This window comes from Ammospiza nelsoni, chromosome 6 (assembly GCF_027579445.1).
Source record: "Ammospiza nelsoni isolate bAmmNel1 chromosome 6, bAmmNel1.pri, whole genome shotgun sequence".
Taxonomy (NCBI): Eukaryota; Metazoa; Chordata; class Aves; order Passeriformes; family Passerellidae; genus Ammospiza; species Ammospiza nelsoni.
The window spans coordinates 33,388,792-33,412,264 of record NC_080638.1 but is presented as its reverse complement, the minus strand read 5'-3'; the positions used below and the strand labels follow the sequence as shown (position 1 = coordinate 33,412,264).

At 36.4% G+C, this 23,473-nt stretch overlaps 1 protein-coding gene across 1 annotated transcript in view; it reads left to right on the top strand.

Annotated features, from left to right (window-relative positions):
• RYR3 (ryanodine receptor 3) overlaps positions 1-23,473 on the top strand; it is a 190,089-nt gene that overhangs the window by 116,158 nt on the left and 50,458 nt on the right. The window contains exons 51-65 of the mRNA XM_059474635.1: positions 47-228; positions 1,154-1,232; positions 2,423-2,512; positions 3,941-4,090; positions 5,651-5,713; positions 6,196-6,271; positions 6,440-6,563; positions 11,963-12,078; positions 12,364-12,431; positions 13,051-13,172; positions 15,389-15,438; positions 16,124-16,184; positions 17,214-17,452; positions 18,374-18,455; positions 22,240-22,370. Of these exons, the coding sequence (XP_059330618.1) occupies positions 47-228; positions 1,154-1,232; positions 2,423-2,512; positions 3,941-4,090; positions 5,651-5,713; positions 6,196-6,271; positions 6,440-6,563; positions 11,963-12,078; positions 12,364-12,431; positions 13,051-13,172; positions 15,389-15,438; positions 16,124-16,184; positions 17,214-17,452; positions 18,374-18,455; positions 22,240-22,370 (1,633 nt within the window). The remainder of the gene's footprint in view (positions 1-46; positions 229-1,153; positions 1,233-2,422; positions 2,513-3,940; positions 4,091-5,650; positions 5,714-6,195; positions 6,272-6,439; positions 6,564-11,962; positions 12,079-12,363; positions 12,432-13,050; positions 13,173-15,388; positions 15,439-16,123; positions 16,185-17,213; positions 17,453-18,373; positions 18,456-22,239; positions 22,371-23,473) is intronic.

Sequence of the window (23,473 nt, the reverse complement as noted above, 5' to 3'; positions counted from 1 at the left end):
ATTTCACTAACATTTTGCATGTTTTTCTGTTGGGTTTTCCAACCAGTTCCTATCTCTCCTGCAGAAGTATGATCCAGAGCTCTTTCGAATGGCTTTGCCTTGTCTAAGTGCTATAGCTGGTGCCTTACCCCCTGATTATTTAGATACACGAATTATGTCAACTTTGGAAAAGCAGACTTCAGTGGATCCAGAAGGAAATTTTGATCCCAAACCTGTCAGCACATCCAAGTGAGTCATGTAATTCATAGCGGTTTTCTTCCCCTAAATATGTTTTAGACCATTCCTTATTAACATTTTTATCTTCTGTAGGGAGAGCTGGCTGGTGATTGACACGTTGGTGGTATTAGGACTTTCAGAAGTAATATGGGGATTTTTGCTTCCTTCTGTCAAATACTTCACTGAAACCTGTCCTGTTTACCAGACATAAATCTTATTCTTCTCAGCCCTGAACAGATGTTAAATATTTCCATTTTATGTCTGCAGAAGAAATAGTAAATTCTATATTTATTATGTACCTGTTGTCTAATAGTTCAAATGTTTGGGATAGATAAATTAGAAACCATCATTATTTTGCATGTGCTTATGACAATTTGTACGTTGCAAAAATCTGATGATTCAGTTGGTCTGTAGCCCAATTTTTTATAAAATCTTCACTTAATTTTGAGAGTTGAGCTGTAAAACATAATATGGCAAAATAAGCAGATCACATAGAATGATTAAATAGATTTGGCTTTCCTAGTAATTTTTTGCTTCTAAAATACAGACTTTATATTCAAAAACTGAGGATCAATAGCTCAGTCTTGCTATTAAAGTCTTATCCTTCCATCATTATGCGTTGTGAAGCATCCATGTTAACATTATTCTTTATTAAGAATTACCAACACATTTGCCTGTAGAAATGGTGAAGCAGGTTTCTGTTTCTTTGCAATTGCAGTTGCTAAAAGTGTGACTGTTATGTACTTAAAGGTTCTCTGCAAGTGCCATTATAGCTATGCCTTTTTTGTGGAATTTCTTTTAAAGAACAGGGAATTATCATGCCAAATCCTTTGCCTTCATTTGAAAGTGAAGTGTTTTTGATTGGTGCTGACATTTTTTTCATAAATCAGACTGCAGTAAGTTATAATTGAATGACCACAGCCCTCTCTGCTTACAGCCTTGTACTTCCTGAGAAGCTGGAGTACATTGTAAGCAAGTATGCTGAACATTCTCACGATAAATGGGCCTTTGAAAAGGTAGGAGTTATTTTAAGACTGGCAATTGTCCAGGACTAGTAAATAATTCCTAGGGTGAATATTGAAATTGAAACTGGGCAGTTTAACTGTTCAGATTGTATCGATGTCTAGATATTTATTTTGGGATATGTGGAAGAAAGCTCTTGCTTAGGAAAATACATTGCAATTAGTTACTTTTTCAAAGAATTTATTAGGAGAGACTTGAGGGGACTGAAAAAGAGAGAGTCTTGTTTGGGTTGGAGGAGGGTTTTTTGTTTGGCAGTTTGGTGGGTTTTTCTTGTTCTTTGGGGTTTTAAAAAAAAATTAGGTAAGGATATACAGCTCTTTAGGCATCACTTTGTCTGGTAGTGGTGCTTTTTGACTGGGAGTCAGAGATTCAGTTTTACTGCAGCAGCTCTATGATCTAAGAAAGTACAACCTAATGTATTTTTTTATTTCAGATAAGTAGTTTTAAATTTTCTTTCTTCCTAGCTTTAAGAACCCTGTTATGTACTGAATTTCTCTATAATTTTCCTAATGGTCTGTCACTATGTTGTGTTTCTGTTTTGTTATTTCTAGAAAGCTAGAAGAAAAGACAGTGAATTCTTCCATAATTTATTATAACAATTAATAACAAATGCATAGCAATTTTATGGAAGAGTTGTACAAAATAATTCTCTTGTTTGGGAGGGCCTATGTACGCAAATTTGTAGAGGAAGGTACACTTATATTCTTTACATATACTTATGCATATGTAAATATATACAGAATAATTTCAAACCATAAATTTCAGTTCCTTTTGTTTAAGGTAAAGGATTCATTAGTTACATCCTTCAGTTCTTGATCTGGTAATGTTACATATTCTTCTTTGTGTTTCTGACTTTGGCCTCCCAAAGAACTGGGGCAGTATATTTATTTTATTTTGGGACAGTCAGTGCTGTCTGAATGCATGGGTCCTCTTGAAAGGGGCAGTGTAAGTTAGGCTCAGGACTGGTGTTGTGAGACCCACTGCTCACAGGTGGCATCCCTTCTGTCTCACACATGTTTTGTTCCTGCACATCCACAGATCCTCCCCTGTGGCACTGAGCAGCTCTTGAAGTGGGTTAGCAGCTAGATGTGACAAAGGAAACTGCTTAATTTGCTCTCACTCATCAGCATTGTTCTCATCTTATTTCACTGGGGTTTGCAGTTGTTTTTTTTCTCTTTTTCAGACTAACAGTGGATGGAAATATGGTGTTTCACTGGATGAAAATATGAAGACTCATCCATTAATAAGGCCTTTCAAAACTTTAGCTGAAAAGGTAATAGAGGAAATTTCAGCTGCATCAATATGAAGTAGATTGATTTGTGTGCTTTAAAGATCAATTTCAAATATATTCTGTTAAATGTCAGGCTGAGGAACCAACAAGAATTCTTACAGTTAATAGGTACAACTTTACGCTGAAGTGATTTTTCAGTTAATCTTACACTGACTCTTGTATAATTTACTTCTATTAGGCATAATGTTAATTGTTTCTTCATAGGCCTGGGCAAATTTGAATTCAGAAGTATCAGTAGCACAGTTTTTTCAGGCTCCCATGGATGAGGAATGACTGGCAGAAACTCCTGGACCTTAATGAAAGTGTAATTTAACATATATTAAGGCAAATTTTTCTTCTAGAAAGCTGGTAGAAAAATGTAAAAAATGTGTAGGAGATGATTCAGTTGAAAATGCAGAAAAACATTTAAAGTATTTTGAATTTCCTGACTAGGCACAAATGTCTTCTAGCTGTCAGAACAGTGAAGCAAATTTGAATTCTTTTACTTATTTTTGTAATGATTCACTGGGAGACACAAGTCAATTACATATGTCCCTCTTCACCACATATTTCCTGTTCAGAAAATAGACATTACAAGAATCAAGAAGGATTAAAGAGGTTGAGTTTCCTAGATGTTGAGTTTCTTAAGGTTTGTAAATTGCTTTGGAATCTTTGGAGAGGAGCCAAAGCATTGTTGGTTGCTATTTAAGCAGTTCAAGAAGAATTTTCTAAATTGTCTGAAATTAGAACTTTTCAACATAAAAATCAGGCCTATTCCTAAAAGCTGTCATTTTGAGCAACTGGTTTATGATACAACCTGAAATACTGTTATTTAATTGATTTGAAAAGTCTTAATATAGCATACTCAGAATTTTGCCACATATTTTCAGGCTTTTTCTAACACTTACTTTTCAAAGGAGTGTTGGAATATGGGCTGTTGTCTATTTTTTGATTGGTAACTGTGTTTATATGAATATGTGTGTAGTTCAGTAACCTTCTGTATCTGTGAGTGGATATAAATACAGGAAGACTAAAAAAAGGTCTTGAGTGCTTGATGCATTTGAAAATACATACTTGTTTAACTAATTTTTAGCACTCACAAGTACCATCATTTCTTTTATTATTTTTTGCTGGTGGAATTAATGAATAAGTTTCCAGGTCCAATCTACATTATTGCTCCAGGGCTCATTGCAGTGCTGTAAGTTTCTAACACTTATCCCAGCAATAAATGCCACTAAGAATATTTTTTTTCATTGAAGGTATTTCAAACTTTTCTCTTGTGTAAAAAGAACTATATTTTGTGTTCTCATACAATATACAAATTTTCTATAATTTTGTGGTATGTGACACTTAGTAGAGAAGGACAGAATATTTTTATTGTGCTTTGCCTACTTACTAAATACAGAAAAATTTTACATTATTTCTCCAAAGGAAAAGGAAATTTATCGTTGGCCTGCCAGAGAATCATTGAAAACCATGTTGGCCTTGGGATGGAGCCTAGAAAGGACCAAGGAGGGAGGAGAAGCAATGATACATCAGCGTGAAAATGAAAAGCTTCGCAGCATATCTCAGTCTAGTCAGGTAAGGTAGAACATCTTGATTTTAGAAAACAAAAGACTTGTTAATTAATTTACCAATAAATTATAAACAATTATGTCAATTTTATATTTTTTTAGTGAGAAGAAACTTTTAATTGTAGAGTTCTAAGATTGGAAGTCATGTCACTGTAATAAAAACTTTGCCACACTAAAGGGGGGATTCCAAAAAGCTTTTAAGACAATGAGGCTATAAGAGACCATAGATATTAATTATATTAGAAGAACTTAAAAGCTTTTTAATATAGTCATTCAAAGAAAACAGACGAAGCATTTAAAGTCTTTAATTTTATAAAAAAATAAATATAGCAAATTTTTTTTGTTTGTTCAAACAGAAGAGCCTAACACAGGCTTTTGTTAAGGTTATAATTATGACTGACAAATTAGACTGCACATTTGATACAGTTTTGGTTTTTTTTTAATCTACAGGCAAAATTTTCAGGCGATGATAGATTATTTTTTTCATTTGTAGATTTTTTTAATCACATGTTGAGACTGCTGGTCAATATGTCTTGGAGGAGGAAAGCTGCTTAAAATTATGACGAATGTTGGGGAATTATTATTGTACCCCTCAAGGTGAATTACACGCATTTGTACATAAATATTGTGGGAGTTAAGAAGCAGTACATTGGACACAAATCCTGGATGGAGTGTGCAAAGCTGTGTCACTGTGTCACAAGCTAATTTCTTACGTACACTTGCACCAGCACTGATCCTGTGAGCATCAGCACCTGGCACCTTAAGCCTGTGTTGGATTCCTTCTCCAGGCCACTATTTGCTCGCCAAAAGGGCCCCTGAGCACTCTTTACAACATAATACTTCAGTATTTCTTATCCCTTCAGCAAACCTCACTCCCTTATAAGAAATTCTGCTGTCTCTGGAATCTCTGCTTCCAGCCAGTTGAACTTGCTCTGCAGTTGCGCCTTCTTGGCCAAGAAGATGCCTGACAAGGACATGACAGAGTAGAGGCTTTCAGCACATAATTAACTTGAGCAGACATTTGAAATCACTGATTTATATGTAACCATTCACATTTGGATGCACCTCTGACAGGTTTTTGAACTGGAGCTTTCTCACTTAAACCAGTTGAAGATTGTGTTCATATATTACTCACCTGATTTTTCTTAGTCTTTAATTTCCTCAAGAAAATAATTTATCTTTTTGTTGTATTGTCTCATCCTTAGCACAGGGCTCACTCAGGCTGTTCCCACATGGTTCTGTCATGTTTTGAAGGCACATCTTGTATGTCTCATGACTGGTTTCCTCTTAGGCTAAAAGCTTAGTTCTTTGCAGCTTGCCATCTATTGTGAATAGAGAGATCTAAGTATCTGCAGCAACTTGCATGCTTCCACACTAGCAAGCCCATTCCCTTGATCATCCAGTGTCTTCAGTACACTGCAAAATAGGTGAACGGTTTCCACAAGAAAGTATAAAATTGGGAATCGTATTTGTCTAATCAAGTCAATAATAGAGATGCTCTAATTGAATATTTGGTTCTTTTATCTGAAATTATTTTATCTGAGATTAATTTTCTTTTCCCCTACAGGGAAATGGGTATAGCCCAACACCACTTGATCTCTCTAATGTGCCACTTTCTAGGGAGCTTCAGGTTTGTATTTGTGTTTTGCATATATTATGCTGAAAGGAATGAATGTATTTAGTCTCATTATTATTAATGAGTTGAATTTTTATAGGTTTTATGAGTGTATTTGTGACTGTCATTATGATAAGCTGTTGTAGAAAGGGTGCATGCTATTTACAGTGAAACATGAAATTTCCACTATTCATGCCATTGGTACTTCCTGAGTTCCCAGAAAAAATTAGGCATGAAGCTAGGGAAGGGGCTGTCAATAGCATGTTATAATATGTGTATCATGTGCTTGTGCTGACTTCAAAGAACAGAAGAATATAGAAATTCCACTTAACTATGCTGTTTCTGTATCGCAAGAGCATAGACTTAAGACTATGTAGAGTCGTAGAATTTAATAGATATAGAATATAGAAAATATAGAATATAGAAAATAGAATAGAGTTACAGAATTTTTAATCATCACCAAATATTACATACTGTTTTTTCTGATGCTAATGTAGGGAATGGTTGAGGTAATGGCAGAAAACTACCATAATATATGGGCCAAAAAGAAGAAAATGGAGTTGGAAAGCAAAGGTAAGCCACAATCCTGCGAATCACACCAAAAAAGACAAGGAGAATGAGGGAAAAGAAACAATCTGAAAGATAACAGTGTAAGACAATAAAAATGAATAGTTCCTTTTGTACATGAAGCAGAATAAATCTTAGAGTAGAAAAACTTACAGTTCTTTCAACTTACTAAAGGTGGAGGTAGTCATCCTTTACTGGTGCCTTATGACACACTGACAGCCAAGGAGAAATCACGGGACCGTGAAAAGGCACAAGAGCTGTTTAAATTCCTTCAAGTCAATGGTATAATCATATCTCGGTAAGTTGCACCTTTTTTTCAGATGCTTGCTTGCATTCAGTGCCCAAACCAGCATGTTAATCTTACCTCCCTGCAGACTGGCAGTTATTAACATAATTACTGTTCAGCATGTCTTCTATCAATTAGAGTTATTCTCATGTTCAGACTCTTCTAAAATAGCATGTTCAGGCAACATTTTTAATAAGTATGTGATCATAGTAAATAAAAAGTGCAACAGTAGGGTAATTAAACAAGAGGATAATTTAAAATGTCTAAGTTAGCAGCCAGCAGTGTCAGTAAGGATCGTGGGAAAATTAATCTGAGGTCTGATACTGAAACATATCTATGTAAAACTGCCTTTTAATCAAGTATTTTTAAAAAATATTGCTTTGAGATCTCTAAAGTAATAAGACAAAGTGGCTGTACTTTGTGGGCGCTAACTTCTACTCTATCAAAAGCACAGACGTCCTTAGTTTTACTGCAACTTGAATTGCTGTGTCTCAAAGTAAGCTGGTCTGTGAGGACTTCTTACTGTAGCATGTTGCTTTATATGATGGAATTGTGAATTACTATACTATAACTCTCCTCTTTCATTTGATGTGAAACACCTGAACACATAGGAAACCTCAATTTTCTGGCATTAAGCATTTTTGTGAACCAAATTGTATCCATGAACAAATTTTTCTGTACATGCATAGAGTCAGATCTTTGCTATTTTCATTTTTATCTACCTTTCAAGTCTTTTACTCTATTGAAAGTATACTCAGAAATTTATAAAAACCCATTTTTTGGATCTTCAAAATGTAACTTTGTTCACTTCAAGAATTAATAATATTTCTTATAGATGAGAAAACAGTTCTAAATACATTTCTGTAGTTCTACAGAGAAAAATTCCTTCCTGCCAAATATGTAGGCTCTCAGCCTGTACCCAAAATGTAGGTATGCCACTAAATATTTTTATAACCTTGTCATGGTTTGACCCTGGCACAATGTCAGTGCCCCCATGAGAACACCCTCTCCCTGGTGTCTGCTGTGAGATGTGACCAGGAATAAGTAAAGCAGGCTCCTGCTTAGGAATTAAAGAAAACTTTATTAACTACACTACAAAGGAAAGGGAAAAAAAAAGACACACACAAGGAAAATTAAAACTTCACAAAAGCATTTTCCTCCTCCCCCCACCAAATTTCCAATACAATACATCTCCCAAATCACCAACTCTCGGTCTGGCACCACCCTTTAGAATACTCAATCCTCAGTTCATCAAGAGGAGAAGGAGTCCTTTGTGCCATGGCCTTCTTGTCACACGTAGCACCACCTGGAGATCATCTGCCATCGTGACATCTTCCTTCCATGCCCAGTGCTCTCACCACTGCGCGTGGACCAGGGCTGCTTCTAGGGTTCCTTTTAAGGATGCCTTGTCTCCTTCCAAAAAGGCACAGTCTTAACTTTGGGACATCTGTCCCCCCCATGTTTTTTGCACCCCTTGGGGCTGAGGGGTACCCACACTGAACCCTCTTGGTTCTGAGGCATTGCCACCCCTGGAAGGAGTCTCTGTATCAAAAGGAAACAGTCCATGGCTATACAAAAAGGAGTCCAGCAAAAAATGCCAGTCCATCTTCTCCGTTCTTCCAACATCTCTCTCTCTGCCCAGACCTTCATCACTCTTCTAGGAAGGGTTAATATTCTGTAAAGTTTTCATTGTCCACAAAGGGGTTAAAAGCTCCCACAAGTGGATGGACACATCGCTGCCTCCTCTGCCTCCTTCCCACCCCCCCCCCCCCCCACCGTTTCCTCCTTCTCAGCCATGCTGCCTGCTGCTGCACATGTTTGTCAAGTTTCAAGGTAACTCCCAGGCACGGCTCTGACTCTCTCTCTCTCTGTCTCTCAGAAGGAGTGGGGAGAATACTTCTCAGTAGTTCTTCCATGCTTCCACCCTTGGGCCCCTCAGGGTCAGGCCCACCTCTCCCAGGCCACGTGGCTTTCCCCTCCCCCTGCTAGGGGACAGATCGAACTCTCTCCCGCAGGAAATCCAAGGAGCCGTCCAGGGGGGAGCCCTGCTTTTGGCCTGTGTTCTCAGAGGCGTGTCCAAATGTCCACATCAGATGCTAATATTAAAATCTGAGCACCCATTGGTTTGACTACAGCATCCCAGAAATCCCATTTCCGGTCAAACCACCACAAACCACCATAGTTGCTTCAGAGCCATTGAATAAGAAAAGCTGGTCTACGTAATGCAAATGAATGGTCTTCTGAAACACCAATGGAAAGGCTCAAATTTTGCAGCTGCATGTGTTTGGGTCAGGAAATAAAGTTTTTCAGTGTTACATCATGGGAAAATCAACTTGAAAAAGCATGTTCAAACTCTTCGTTGATATGGGCAAAGAGTTTGCAGTGATTGTCTGCATCAGGTTGAATCAAGATTATCATCTTTTCAGTATTTTCTTCAGATGAATATATGCATATATATTAAAAAAACCTTTTGAAGTACTCATTGCAATTATCACATTTCAAGATGTCATTCTCGAAAATGTTGGACTAATCATTAAAACATAGGAATTGTTTATAATTGGAAATGTATAGGCGGAACAGTATGTGTAATTTACGTGTACCATCTGCCTCTGTTTTTGGGTTTTTCTCTTTGCTGAGAACATTTTTGAAACGCTTAGTGTGTTTATGACATACAGATAAATCTTTCAGGCCTTACTCAAGTATGTATTAGAAACAATGTAGTATTTTGTTCCACATCTTTAAATCTCTGCAAGCTCTTTGGATATTGTTTTTTATACTTCACAGGCCTATCAACATCTTTCAATATTTAGGAAAGTATGTGTAATCTCTTAAGAGCCAGGACTTCTTATGAACTAAAAAACAAAATATTTGCAGTGACCTCACTGAAAATACAGATAAGTACTTAGTCTCCTTAGTGAAAGTGAAGCAGCAGAAGATGCCTCTCAAGCATACATGGCTGTTAATTCATACTAAATAATTTGATTTCACAGGTGATAAATTAATAGAGAGTCATCAAAGCATACAAACTAGAACTCTTAAAATAATTCTTTCTCACAAATTAAACTAAGATAAGAGGTTAGAGTCCTACTAAGTTTTTGTTTAAAATGGGATTGAAATGTCTTCCTTGGTTCTCTGGCTTTGTTCCTCTAGACTATAACCATTTCTTTCCTCTTAGCTGTGTTCTGACATGGTCAAGAGCATATATTTTATTATTAGATTTTTTTTTTTGTTAAAATTTCTGCTGCATCAACCTTCTCTCAGACTTACTTTTTTTGCTTGGATTTCTCTCACAGCTGTTTTTAAACTGCTAATCTAATATTCCATTTTACCTCCCTAATTTACTCCCATAGCAGTGGTAAGGACTCAGTACAAATGATCATTTTCTCATACCACAGAAGTGAGTCCAGCAACTTTTCTTTTTTCTTGTTCCTTTCTTTCTTCTGCCTCAGTGCCTCAAACTACCTGTTCCTTCCTTCTTCCCTACTTCTGACACACTGGCCAGCTCCTCTGTAGTCTGCCTGTCCTTTGGCCAGGTTATTTTCTCTTAACTGATAAAGGCTGAGTCTTGCTATCTGCTACTGCTTGAAGAGGCTGTATGGAAGCAAATGAAGTAGCCATTTATGATTAACCAGAGGTTTTCCTTAATGTCACTCAGTTACTTCCTCACTTGATAAAGCATTTAGATGTCCCGGGTGTCACCCACTATTTACCAATAGCAATCTCAATCAGAGTTTAGTTCTTTTGATATTGGAATAAAGAGACTATGAAGAAGCTGTAGACTAAACAAAAGTAAAAGAGAACTTCAAGGAAATGAAGATGAAAGAATTAATGACTTGTGAAAGCAAGTATGTTTGAAAAAAGAATGAATTTTAAAATGTTTAAAATTAAGTGCCTTCAAAAGGGTAATGAAAAAAATCCCTGTTCTTGTCCTGGATGCCAAGACAGAAAGCATTGTTTGCAGATTTGTGAAATGAACCCTTAGCAATGAATTGGAGATTCTGGCTACCCTTCAGAAGTGCTTTGATAGTCTGGAGAAATCGGCTGACAGGAATCTTATGAGATTGAGCAAAGGTAAATCCCAAGTCCTATACCTGGGATGGAGTAATTCCAGGAATAGGGGAGCCAAGCCTTACAGCAGATGTATGGAAAAGCTCTTTGAATTGTGCAAGCTGAACATGAATCAGAAATGTGTCCCTGTGATGATGAAAGCTGACTGTGTACCAGGCTTTATCAGTGAGTGTGTTCTGCAGGTTAATGGATTATGAGATTCTCTCAGGATATGTTGTCCCAGTTTTGGTTCTCCAGCACCAAGGAAGACATTGTGAACAAAGTCACTCAAGTGGGAGGCCACTGAGATGCTCTGTGGATGGATGCCAGGAAAGGCTCTGAGGAGTGGTTGGATTTTTTCAATCTTAAAACAGAAGGCTACAATAGAATTTATATCCGTCTTCAACTACTTCATGCAAGGTTATAGAGAAAATGAGGTCAAACACTAACTCCTCAAAAGTAATAAGTTGTTACAAGAAAAATTCTAGTTAGATATAAGAAAATATTTCACCATTATTTTTTCATGGTGAGGGTGGCCAAATATTATGCCATCTCCATGGTCATTATGAGATTTTGATCCTTGAACCTACTCCTTCCAACCTTAATTTGTGTGTGATCCTAAAGAATTTTAGAATTTTGGTCATGTAAGTTTCATTTGTACTTAAAAAATCAAACCCAGTACTTTAAATCTAGGCCCAGACAACCACGTGTATTTTTATTCCTCTTTAATATCTTGTATGATCAGCCATGATTTATGTATATGAATTTATCCTAAAGAATAAACAATACATGACTCTTTAGAAATTATTGTATTCTGTTGAAATTTTTCAAATACTTTAATAATATAATAGTTTGTTACTTACATTTCAGTTTTCATTTAGTAGCTGAAGTAATTTTGGCTTTGTTCCTTCATAAAATTAAAAGACAAAATGAAGTTTAACAGTGATCAATGAAATAAAGGGTAGTACTTAGGCTGACTTTGTAAAGATGCAACTGCTGACTTCCCAAGCACTTGGAATGTAAATGTGCCAGCAGTAAAAATTGAGTGACCAATGCATTACTTTGGTAGGTTCAGATGCATAATGGCTTTGTTTGTGCAATAAGGTAGCACTCTAAAGTCCTTATCCTAGGATGCATGTATTTTGGATACTTTAATCATAAGCTATCATACCTCTTATGAAAGTCAGTTCATTTTTCTCTATTTCCTCCTAGATAGTTGATAATTAAGTGTTACCATTGTCATTTTCTCCATCTCATGAAAATTTACCCCAATAAAAAAATAAGGCATGAAATGCTTTGTAGTACCGTACCATTTGTACTACTGTCATCATCAATGCTACTTCTCTTAATCCTTTTAAAAACAGGGGCCTGAACGACCTGGAGTTGGATGCTTCATCCATGGAAAAGAGGTTTGCCTTTAAATTTCTGAAGAAAATTTTAAAATATGTTGATTCTGCTCAAGAGTTTATTGCACATTTAGGTAAGTTGCAGATTTTGTTTTTAAAATAGTTAGAATTGTTGAAATTTAAATGTTTGATTGATAGGTTTGCATTTTTATTGATCACTATTTTTATTGCATTTAAGAAACTTAAATAATGTCTTTTAATTTTCAGATTAAATTATTGAACATTTGTAACTAGCTAAACAGTTCCTGCTCTTTCATTTTTGAATAAAACTAATTTTTCAAGTCTATCTGAAAGATCAATTGTGTTATTTATTATTAGACAGCTTCTTATTTGTGTTTGCCTTGATTGTATCCTTGCAGAAGCCATTGTAACCAGTGGAAAAACTGAAAAATCTCCACATGACCAAGAAATAAAATTCTTTGCTAAAGTGAGTGATTACTTCATGTTCATATATGTTCCACTATACAGAATATGTAAATGTATAATGTTAGACTGCTTTTCACATAATGGAAATATATATTTTCCATTTTTTATGATAAATAATCAAATTTACCAGATATTTTGAAATTTCTTCAAAAATATCTCAGGATATTTGCTCGATTCAAATATTTCAAAATACTCCAATATATCTCTTTCTGTATGAGAAGGAACATAACATTTAAAAGGCAGATTATTCATTACATGATATTAAATACTCTCACTGAATATATAAATTAATCTGATCTTTTGCCACAAGATATCACTCTAATATATCATATTCATTATGATATCACTCTAATATATCATATATCATCTAATTAGCAGAAGGAAATGCTCCTATTGGATCCAAAACAGATATCTCCATGGCAGTCTGTTTATTATTTATGTAATTTTGAATACAATTTTAAGACTTCACTTTTTAATTAACATGAGTTTGTGTTTAAAATAAAAAAATACAGTTGTTAAGGAACTAAAATTCTTTGTATGAACTTTGACCTATCAAAGCATTGCTGCCTCATTTACCATTGTACTCTGTAAAAAATACATTTTGTGTCCATATTTCTTAGGTTCTTTTACCATTAGTTGATCAATACTTTACAAATCACTGCCTCTACTTCCTGTCTTCTCCATCAAAAATCCTCAGTAGCAGTGGATATGCATCAAATAAGGAAAAGGAAATGGTAGCAAGGTAAGTAAAAAAAAAAAAAAATTATCCATAGTAGAGTTTTATTCAGATAACCAAAGGTCTCTTAGATTGTAGAGAAAAACAGAAAGTTCAAAAGCTTTTTTTCCTTTCTGGAAAGTGAATATTTTATTCTACATGAGAATGGCAGTGAGTGAATAAAATTCCTCATCTTTGTATTCTTCATTTTATATATATATATACATACATACACACAATTAAAGAGTTCAGTATAGATAATAAATATTTATTTTACAATATGTAATTGTAGATGATAACATCAAAATACTAAAAAACTTTTCTGTGAGCAGTTGAACTACTTAGTTTCTTATGGGGTTTTGTTTCATTGTGGGTGGCAGTTTCTGGTTAAAATTCTTTCTTTTTTAAATGTTGGTTCATTTAAATGGTCTCACACTTATGTAAATTTTCAGCTATTAAAAAAGTGTTAAAAATACCATGAGACAGCTTTTTAGGGGGAAATACAGATTCTACACAAAATTACTTCTGCCCCTGCACAAGTGTTACTGGAATCTCATAATTTTTGCATCTCTTCACTGTTTGGATGCAACCAGCCATTTGACACAAAGTTATTCTAGCAAATTCTGTTAAAAATAAATGCCTTTTAATTTAGAATGCTCTGCCTATATGAAAATAGGAATTTCTCCTTCCTATGATTAAAATTTGAAAATAATATTAAATAATATTTAATTGTGTTTTAATGATGACTTTAATAATCTGCCAGGTTTTTCCTTCCCCTTGAGGTATGCTACTGTTACTTTCTTTTGGAAATTTTGTATCATAGTATTTCAAACTGTTTTACTGTCATGCTTTCTTAGTTTAGCTGCCAGTTTCTCAGATTTCTTTAATTTTCCTTCACTTTGTTGACCAGAGTTAACTGCTTTTTCCAGTAGAAAGTAGATATAAAATTTGAAAGTAAAGGTTATGTGTTATTACATAAGCAGGCCTAGGACTCAGCTTCCTAGATTCCACTCTTCAGTTTATCTCTCAACACATTTTTGCATTTCTCTAAATTATTATTACCCTCTGTTTCTTCTTTGTGTGTGGCAGTCCTTATAGAGCAGTTGTGTGTAAGAGTGGTAGGTCCCCAAGATTCTGCTTTACTCCGCTCAGACATTTACAAACCTGCGAGATAGTCCTCCAGGAGCTGGGAAGGACAACTCAGGCTCAGGGGGATGGAAGTGTCACTTCATTTCATTTCAATTTCATGCTTCCTCTCTGAGTACTCCTGTTACTTCTCTAAAGTCATTCAGGTCTTCATGAAGATAGGAGGACGTGTTCTAGGGCTATTAAAGTGGCTTTAAAAAGGCACACGATGAAGTTAGATGTGTAGCACAAGTACCTGCTAGTATAACTGCAGAAATATCTTATAAGTCTTTGTGCATCTTTCACTGAGAGAAGTGACTATCTGCCATTTTCATCTTATAGGAAGTATAGTATCTCCTTACCATTGTGAAGATAACAATAAAAATCTGTGGTTAGTATGAGACCATACCAAGTCCTAAGGTATATGCTTCATTTTCTTATGCCCTAATTCCATTTGTAAAGTATGGCCCAAATGATATGTAAGTCTGTCAGCTGTCCTTGTTGAAGTAACCCCTTTAATCTTTAGGGTGTTGGTGCTATATTCTCTTAGTTATCCCACTATTTTGACAGGTAGGTTAGATATGCAAGTATCTGATATACTTGCCAGAAGCTCTTCTAGTGTGTATATATTTAGGATTCATATTATCATCATCAGAGGGTAAATACAGATTTATTTATTCAGTTACAAAGGACATCCTTGCAAATTATTTTAAATAGTATGAGGATTTTAAAAATTTATTTCCTGCAGAATGCCAAGTAAAACACTAAAATGTTTCTCATTTTTTCTTGTCCTTACAAAAAAAATTCTTATTCAGAAATAATAGCCATAAAGAATGACTCAGCCATATAGTACACAATTGTTGAAAATCACTGTCAAAAAAGTTTGAGATTTCAAGACACCTCTGAAGTGGTGAAGTACAGAAAAGGAAAGATCTCAGGAGCTTCAAAACGTTACTCTGCTTAATGCAGTTGACTAATCATCACGTATCACTCAAAGCACGCTTTCCAGGAGCTATGCTGTGTTTTCCTTTTCATATTCCTACTGTTCTTTACCTCCTATTCTAAATAAGTTTTTCATCTTTGTCTTGTTTTGCTCTCTCTTTTCTTCTCTACTTTAGCCTGTTCTGCAAACTAGCTGCTCTTGTTAGACATAGGATCTCACTTTTTGGTAAGTAGTTAAGAAGGATCTTGATAAAAATTTAAAGAATACATAACCATTGTTTCTCTTACCTGAAGATTTTCACTACTATAGCCAAAATTCTATTAAATGCTCCATAAGCTTCTAGTGAAATCAGTAAGGTCATTGAACATGGCTCTGAAGCTAACAATAAAATACCTAAGGTGTCAAAACAGGAAGAAACAGCACATTGTCATATTTCCAGACTCCATGAAAAAAATATCAGTGGTTTGCATTTACTTTTTGCTTTTCAAAACTAATCTTACACTAATTACTTTGGTTTCTGTCATCCTAGTGTTGAATCCAATAGACTAATTTCTCAATGGATAAAAGGGGATGTAAGGAAAAATAACTCCAACAAAGATATTGGTAAAAAACTTTAAAAAGAAATATAAGTGCTACAAGATACAGAGTTCAGAATGTTGTGAGGTTAGGTGGTAAAAACGTGCCCCAAGTAGACATTAGTTATTCTGTTTAGTTCCTATATGGAAATTGACTTTAAAAAATGAATAGTTATTTCTAGCATCAGACTTAACTCCCTCCTCAGTGACCTAAGGTAGGAGACTCAAGTAATGTCTTGTTTAAACTGTGCATCTCCAGTAAGGCCATTTTGGATCATTATATGATGCTCTGTTTCCTGTGCTATTGTGCTCTCATAGTATCTCTTTCTAACCAGGAAGTGATTCTGCTACAATGGTGAATTGCCTGCACATCTTAGCTCAGTCTCTTGACACACGGTAAGTTTGCAACTTTTGTACCAGCTGCAAACTACTAAGGTTTCACAGAGCTTTTCAGAGGCAATTGGATTGCTTCTGTATTTTTTTAATCTTTATTTGTAATCAAAGATCTTAAGAGCATCAACAATTCAGATATTGCCCTCCACAGTAGGAAATTTTGTCTAAAGTGTTTCACATACATTTTTCTGCTCAATGTCTGTCCAACAGTGAAAACACGTGTCAAACTTTCCAAGTTCATTTGAAGACTTTATGGGGAGAAATTAATGACATGACCATTGAAACTGAATGTAGTCATACCTGCAGATATTAAGAAAGTTTAGTGCATAGTGTAAAATTTGTCATTAGAAGTATGCAGAGCATATTAATATATGGGCATAGTTATATTTAATAACTTTTACTCCTTATCATTGAAGTGATTGTGTAGATTAAAACAGAGCAAGAAAATTTTTTTAATTTGAGCTGTTTTCTGGTCTGGTTAAGTTACAGAGAAGCTTGATAATGAACTTATTGTGAACAACACTGGCATCTTCAGTAGGTGTCAGAGGAGCATGCATGAATTCAATGAATGGGACTGTGATTCTGGCATTGCAGTTGCATTTTCTAGATTTAGGGGCTTTGAAGTGTCCTGATTTACACACCTAGCTACTGTGGCTCCCATAAAACTATATATATTAAGAGTTTGGGGGTTTTTAGCATATTTTATAGAGAAGCTTTCTCATGACTTTTGATATTTACTGAGAAGGAATTATCTTGTTCAAAAGCAGACCACAAAAACCTGGAAAGGCAAGACTGTGGAATCAGTAAATCAATAACTTTGTTGTTGTTATTTTGTATTAAATACTCAAAGGAAATAGTTGCTTATACTTCTATTTAGATGTAAGTGCTCTCTTCTGTTCCTAATGTGAAGTTCCCTGAAACATGTGGGTATCTTCAACCACTGACAGAATGTAAATAACCTGTACATGTATTTCTATACAACTACTAAATATCAAGACAAAGTTGGTATTTTTTCCCTTATTTTTTTTTCAGAACTGTTATGAAATCAGGATCTGAGCTTGTTAAGGCAGGATTGCGTGCCTTTTTTGAAAATGCAGCTGAAGACTTGGAAAAGACTTCTGAAAATCTTAAACTGGGAAAATTTACTCATTCACGAACACAAATCAAGGGTGTTTCCCAGAATATCAATTATACTACAGTAGCATTGTTACCAATCTTAACATCAATTTTTGAACATATTTCACAATATCACTTTGGAATAGATTTACTTTGTAAGTATTTTATTTTAATGTTGAATTTTATTGTGTTATAACGCTACAAATGCTTTTTAGTAATGACTGCATGGATTCAGAGAATGAAATTCTGTTTTCAGTAACATGTACATTTCCAGAATTAATTCTGAAATTAACAACATAGTGCCTTATTTCTAGCACATGTCCAAAACAATACTCAATAAGGTTAATTATGTACAATATTTCTTCTAGCATTTAGGGGGAAATGAAAATATGCCTTTTAGTGCTCTCTTAACAAATGTGTGTATGAGACTAGTTTTCCATACAAAAGTACTGTTTCATTATATTAAACAAGACAACTCACTATAAGTTCCCTGTGGATTTTCTCTTACATGGGATAACCACTGCAGGTCTTTGAATTTAAATTTTCCCTGTTTTAGCGTCAGTTAGTTTAAAAATACTGAAATTACTCTTTGAGACTCAGCAATATGCTAAATGGTTTTATTAATTTCTAATATCTGGAATTATGTTCCAAAATTATGTATGTATTTAGGTCATAATTAAAAGATGGATAACCATGAAAATAATTTCTTTAAAAATATGGAGCACCTTTAGATCATTTACTTAAAGGTTAGAGACACACACAGAGAATGATGTAATTTAGCTTAAAATTGGACTCTGCAAGTGTGATAACCTGGAATATCTTATGAACAAGTGTCTGCTGTCCTCTTGGAATATCTAATGATCTGGTAGGCTTTGGAATGAATGTAGATGATAGACCAGGAATTAGAGACGTTGAAGGTAAGTACCATGTGGAGTATGTACACTCAGAATGTTCAGTGACATATGTGCTAAAAGTTTTGGATACTGTTTAAGATATTGCATAAAACAGATGTTTGATATTTGAAAAGTAATCCTTAGCTGAATAAATACTGATAATGCATTTTCATTTTCCTATAGTGGGTGATGTACAAGTTTCATGCTACAGAATTCTTTGTAGCCTCTATTCCCTTGGGACTGGAAAGAACATCTATGTTGAAAGGTATTAAGTGTAAAACTCAGCATGCAAAATTTTCTTTTCATTAGGAGTCTGTTGCTTAGGTAATAAAGCATTTTGGATGAAAGGTGAATTTGAAAGAGTGAGAGATATTTAAAATACACTTTCCCTTGAAAATAGTTGCTAAACTTCAGCATTCAATTCCACAGGGAAAAAAACTTCAATAGAAGTAAATAACTTATTCTACATATGGCAGTGAATCTTCACAGTCTATTTTTCCCATAGGAAAAGCTAAATTTTTCTTTGAGTTGCCATTAGGTTCTCTAAGTTTTTCTGCCACATATTGCTGTGATAAGTAGGCTGAGTACTAAGTAGGAAGCATCTGTTTCACACCTAAGTCTATAAAGGGTTCTCAAAAGAGTTGTCCTGAGCATAAAATCCTGACTTATGTAGAGTATTCTGACAACCATTAGCTCTACAAACGAAACCTCTAGTTACTTGTATTTAAAAATGACCAAGGTCTGCAATTCCTTGAGGCATCTAGTTGCTCTGCTATGTTTCAAGTCTCTTCTTCCTATAGGAGGAGATCAAATCTGTGTTAGCTCAGAAAATAGAACCCTTATTGCTTTTCTGTGTATCACAAGACAGGAACCACAATAAGGATAACCCATCATAATACTTGTGAAAGTTTAGGCAATTTTTGCTGCCTTTCTTCTGAAAAGGTAAGATCCATAGGGAGAGAGAGAGTCTAAACTGGAAGAAATTCAAGTCTGTAGTCTGGTTAGGAGGCTTTGCCTAGTGTGAGGAATGCTCATCTCCAATTCCTTCCTTCCAGAGTTTATTCAGAATTCTTTCATACAAAATGCAAGAGGTGTCTGGTGGACAGATCTTTCCTCCCACTCTGCATGCATGGACATGTGTGCACAAGCTGTGTGTTCTCATTCAGGCATTTATGCATCCATCTCTAATCACAAAGCTATACTCTTTTTGTTCTCTTTCTGGGCTTCAGAATTCTAAGTGCTCCTTTACATAATAGATCAGATAGGAAAAATAGGAAGTGCCTTACCCCTTATCTAGCTAGCAGTCAGGGTCTCCTCACAGGAAATGAAACATGATTGTGTTTGAGCTGCCTTTCAATAAGAAAAGCTCAGAGCACAAGCCTCCACTTGATTGGCAAAATCTGTAAGCACTGGACAACTTCCTTAAACCTATTGAAGCTAGCATCATCACCTTTGCCTGCAGCAATTGTCTTCTTAGGATGGAAAAGTGATCAGATTGGATATATCCAAGGAAACTAATTATTCTCCTAAGGCTGTGTGAGAGGTTTCAGCTGTGGATTTCATTTAGTTTATTTTTCACTAGTCTCAGACTCCTAAATTACAGTTTTAGGCAGACATCAGAATCTAGGTGGGAAGTAGGATTTCAAACACAATGCTTAATGTTTCAGAAAACTTAGAAGTGAGTGATTGAGCTGACTTGAATAGTTATTCAAATTAAGCAATGTTCAGTTTCAGGATCAAATTGCACATTTTTCTCCTAGTGAATTTTGGCAGGGACATTAAGAAATTTTACCTTTCATTGCAGAATGAGTCATAGTGGACTTTTCGTAGATAAATATCTCTTTTTATGGCTGAAATACCTCTGCTGGCTGCAGGACTCAGGACTAATTCTTAATTCAATTGCTGCTGCTGCTCTGTTAAGGCAAACTTCTTTTGTCAAAGGTCTTATCCTTTGTACAAAGACTGTTTAGCTTCTTTAGGATGTTGGAGTTGTTTGTGATTTTTTTATGAACATTTCTTCTCTAAAAGTCTCCATTTATGATTAATAAATGTTGAGAACTGGATGCAAAATACTGTAGCTCTTGATTACTTTGAGCCGTAATGCTCTACTCACTGGATACCTTTCTTCATGGTGTTTCTCTTGTCTCGGTGCATTAATAGACGACCCTTGAAAAGATACCTTTTCCTCACACATGCCAGGAGTTGCCTCCAGATGCTGAGAGTTTCTGCCCCTTTACCAATCCCTTTTGCAATGCCCACATCCCAGGTCAGGGATCCCAGATCCCAGATGTTCACCTTCACTACCACCCAATTTCATATAGTAGGTCACGATATTCCCAGCATTGGAGCAGTCAGGTCACGAGGGGCTCACCTGACTGCTGGATGAAATCTGTTCACACAGCTCACCCAGGGATAGGGGTCAGGGGATTATCTCTCACCCCGAGTCTTCCTCCTTGTGAGGGTCCTACTTCCTCTTCCTCCCTCACTAAGAAAATTGATTTTGTCTGTCTTGTATTTTTTCTTCTGTGTAGGGGATACAGCTAATGGCACAGGTTGTTCCTCTGGTTCAGCTGCAGTTTGAGTGGCCCCAATGCATTGCTTTCCTCCTTCTCCTCCCCCTGAGGGTGCTGTCTAGTACCAAGCAGTGCACAAAAATAGTAGCTAGAGTCCAGCATGTTGCATAACTTTGCGCCTCCCTGAAACTGCCACAGCAGTTTTCCTTCAAATATTCTGCTACTTTATCAAGCACTGTAGTTGCTCTGGAGTAAACTTAAAAACCATTGGAGCAGAATCATCCTTCAAAGGTTGGCCTCTTTTCTTCCACTTTCCATACCCCTTGTGACTATCCAACCTTGGGGCATATCTCCCCTGAAATACTCTCCTAAAAATCTCTTTTGTAACTCCATGGTGCGGACCAAAGCGAGGGGACCCAGGAGACCAAGCAATAAGAGCATCCTTTTCTTAACAGCCAGGGGAAGTTCAAAATCCTCAAAAGCAGAGGTAACAGACCTGAAGGAGGTTCAAGGGGGGAAAAGCTGGGGAAAATTATCCACCCTCTTCTTCCCACAGGCTGGGTACAATTTTTAATGGACTCCCTGAGGTAGTGCCCAAGGTAAGGGCAGAAGAGCAGCTCTGAATACACATTCCAAATGATCTTCATTGTCCTTGTTATCATGTCATAAGCTGATATTACACAATGTAGCAACAAAGCAATCCTCATCCCTCTCTCTCCCTGCTGTGAAAAAATATCACTGTGAGGGGCACATATTGCACATAGGGGAATGTATACAGGGTTAGGTACCACAACCATGTGACCAGTGGCTCTGGACCTAATACAATAAATGCTTAGATCACTTTTGCTTCCTACCCACTCTGGTCAGATATGTTGTTATCTCACCCTTTACTGCCCTGTGTTGAGTGCCAAATAAGGGTGTTGGTTTCAAAATGGAACTCCCTAAGTATTTCCCACAGAAACACTCCAAACCATGTGCCACTTGCTCAGTCCCTCCTCCCCTGTCCCTGTGGTGGATGGAGGGAAGAATTGAAGGCATTAAAGTAAGTATCATGGGTTGAGATAAAAGCAATTTACTGGAAACATCAACAAAATAAGGCAATGAACAGTATGAGCAACAGTCCTAACAATGGTGTACAAGAAAGAGACAAACAATTCCCATGTAATTGCTCGCCATCACACAGGATCCCTGACAATGTCTGACCCCCAAGGAACCCTGTCCCTGGCAATGACATGAGGTGGCATAGAATAGCCTCTGGGTCTTATCCATGCCAAAAATTAACCTTGTCCTGATCAGAACCAGAACATTGGTGGAGGTGGGGTTTTTAAAACTGTTTTTCTTGCACCACTGTGATCTCCGGTAGTTCTTTTCATCTGATAAATCAATTTTTTCTAAGTTGTCAGTTCCTAATGTTTAAAAAAGATTTTAAAAATCAGCTGTAAATACTAATACTTCTTTTTATCATGTATGCCAGACACTGAAAGCCTGGTGAAACACTTTTCCTCTCAGATGACTTTTAGTGTCTCTCACCTACAGGCAGCGGCCCGCGCTTGGTGAGTGTTTAGCATCTCTTGCGGCTGCTATTCCAGTAGCATTCCTTGAGCCTTCTCTCAACCACTACAATCCACTGTCTGTTTTCAACACAAAAAGTGCAAGAGAAAGAGCAAGTAAGTACTGTTCCTCACAAAAACAAAAAACAAACCCCAAAACCTGTTCACTCCACTCCAACTAAATAATAGAAGTTGTATAATGTAAAAGCCCTGAATGTATGCCTCAGCAGAGAGGTCCTCCTACTGATGTTTCATTGCTTGCCATTTTAACCTTGCTCTGCATTATATAGACTGTGCCAACAATGTTCTCTTTCTCCTAGTATCTTTTGATATTTTTCTGAACATGATGTTTGAATACTTTTCTAAAGATGCATACTGTAATATTTTAAGCTTAATTGAAGAGGTACATACCTGCATTACAAAAACTTTTTGGCAAAATACAGTTGTGTTTATGTAGCCAAATACAAGAGGTATAATATCTAAGTGGACAGGAAAATAATTTCTATGCTTTTGTTGTCTAACCAGTGATCCAAAGCAGTTTGGTGCAGGGAACTCCCAGCAGAATATGATTAATTCCATGAAACCTCCATGAAAAAGGGACATTGAAAAGTTGGACAGATGGGCAGAGAAGAACTGCCTGAAATTCAACAAAGGCAGGGTCCTGCACCTGGGAAAGAATAACCCCATGGACCAGTGCAGGCTGCGAGCTGACCTACTGGAAAGCAGCTTTGTGGAGAAAGATCTGGGGGTACTGGTGGACAACAAACTCTCCCTGAGCCAGCAGTTTGTCCTGGTGGCTAAGAAGGCCACTGTGACCTGTATTAGGAAGAGCATGGCCAGCAGGTCAAGGGAGGTGATCCTGCCCCTCTACTCAGCCCTGGTGAGGCCTGACCAGCCCTGGTGAGTGCTGTGTCCAGTTCTGGGCTCCTAAGGACAAGAGAGAGAGGGACTGGAGTGGCTCCAGTGAAGGGCAATAGAGATGATGAGGGGATTGGAGCATCCCTCTTATAAGGAAAGGCTGAGAGAACTGGGCCTGTTCAGTCTCATGAGGAGATGACTGAGAGGGGACCTCATCAATGTATACAAAATATCTAAAGGGGACCTCATCAATGTGTACAAAATATCTAAAGGTTCTAAAGAACCTGCCAAGAGGATGGAGGCAGGTTCTCCTCAGTGGTGCCTAGCAATAAGAAAACAGGCAACAGGCAGAAACTGATGCA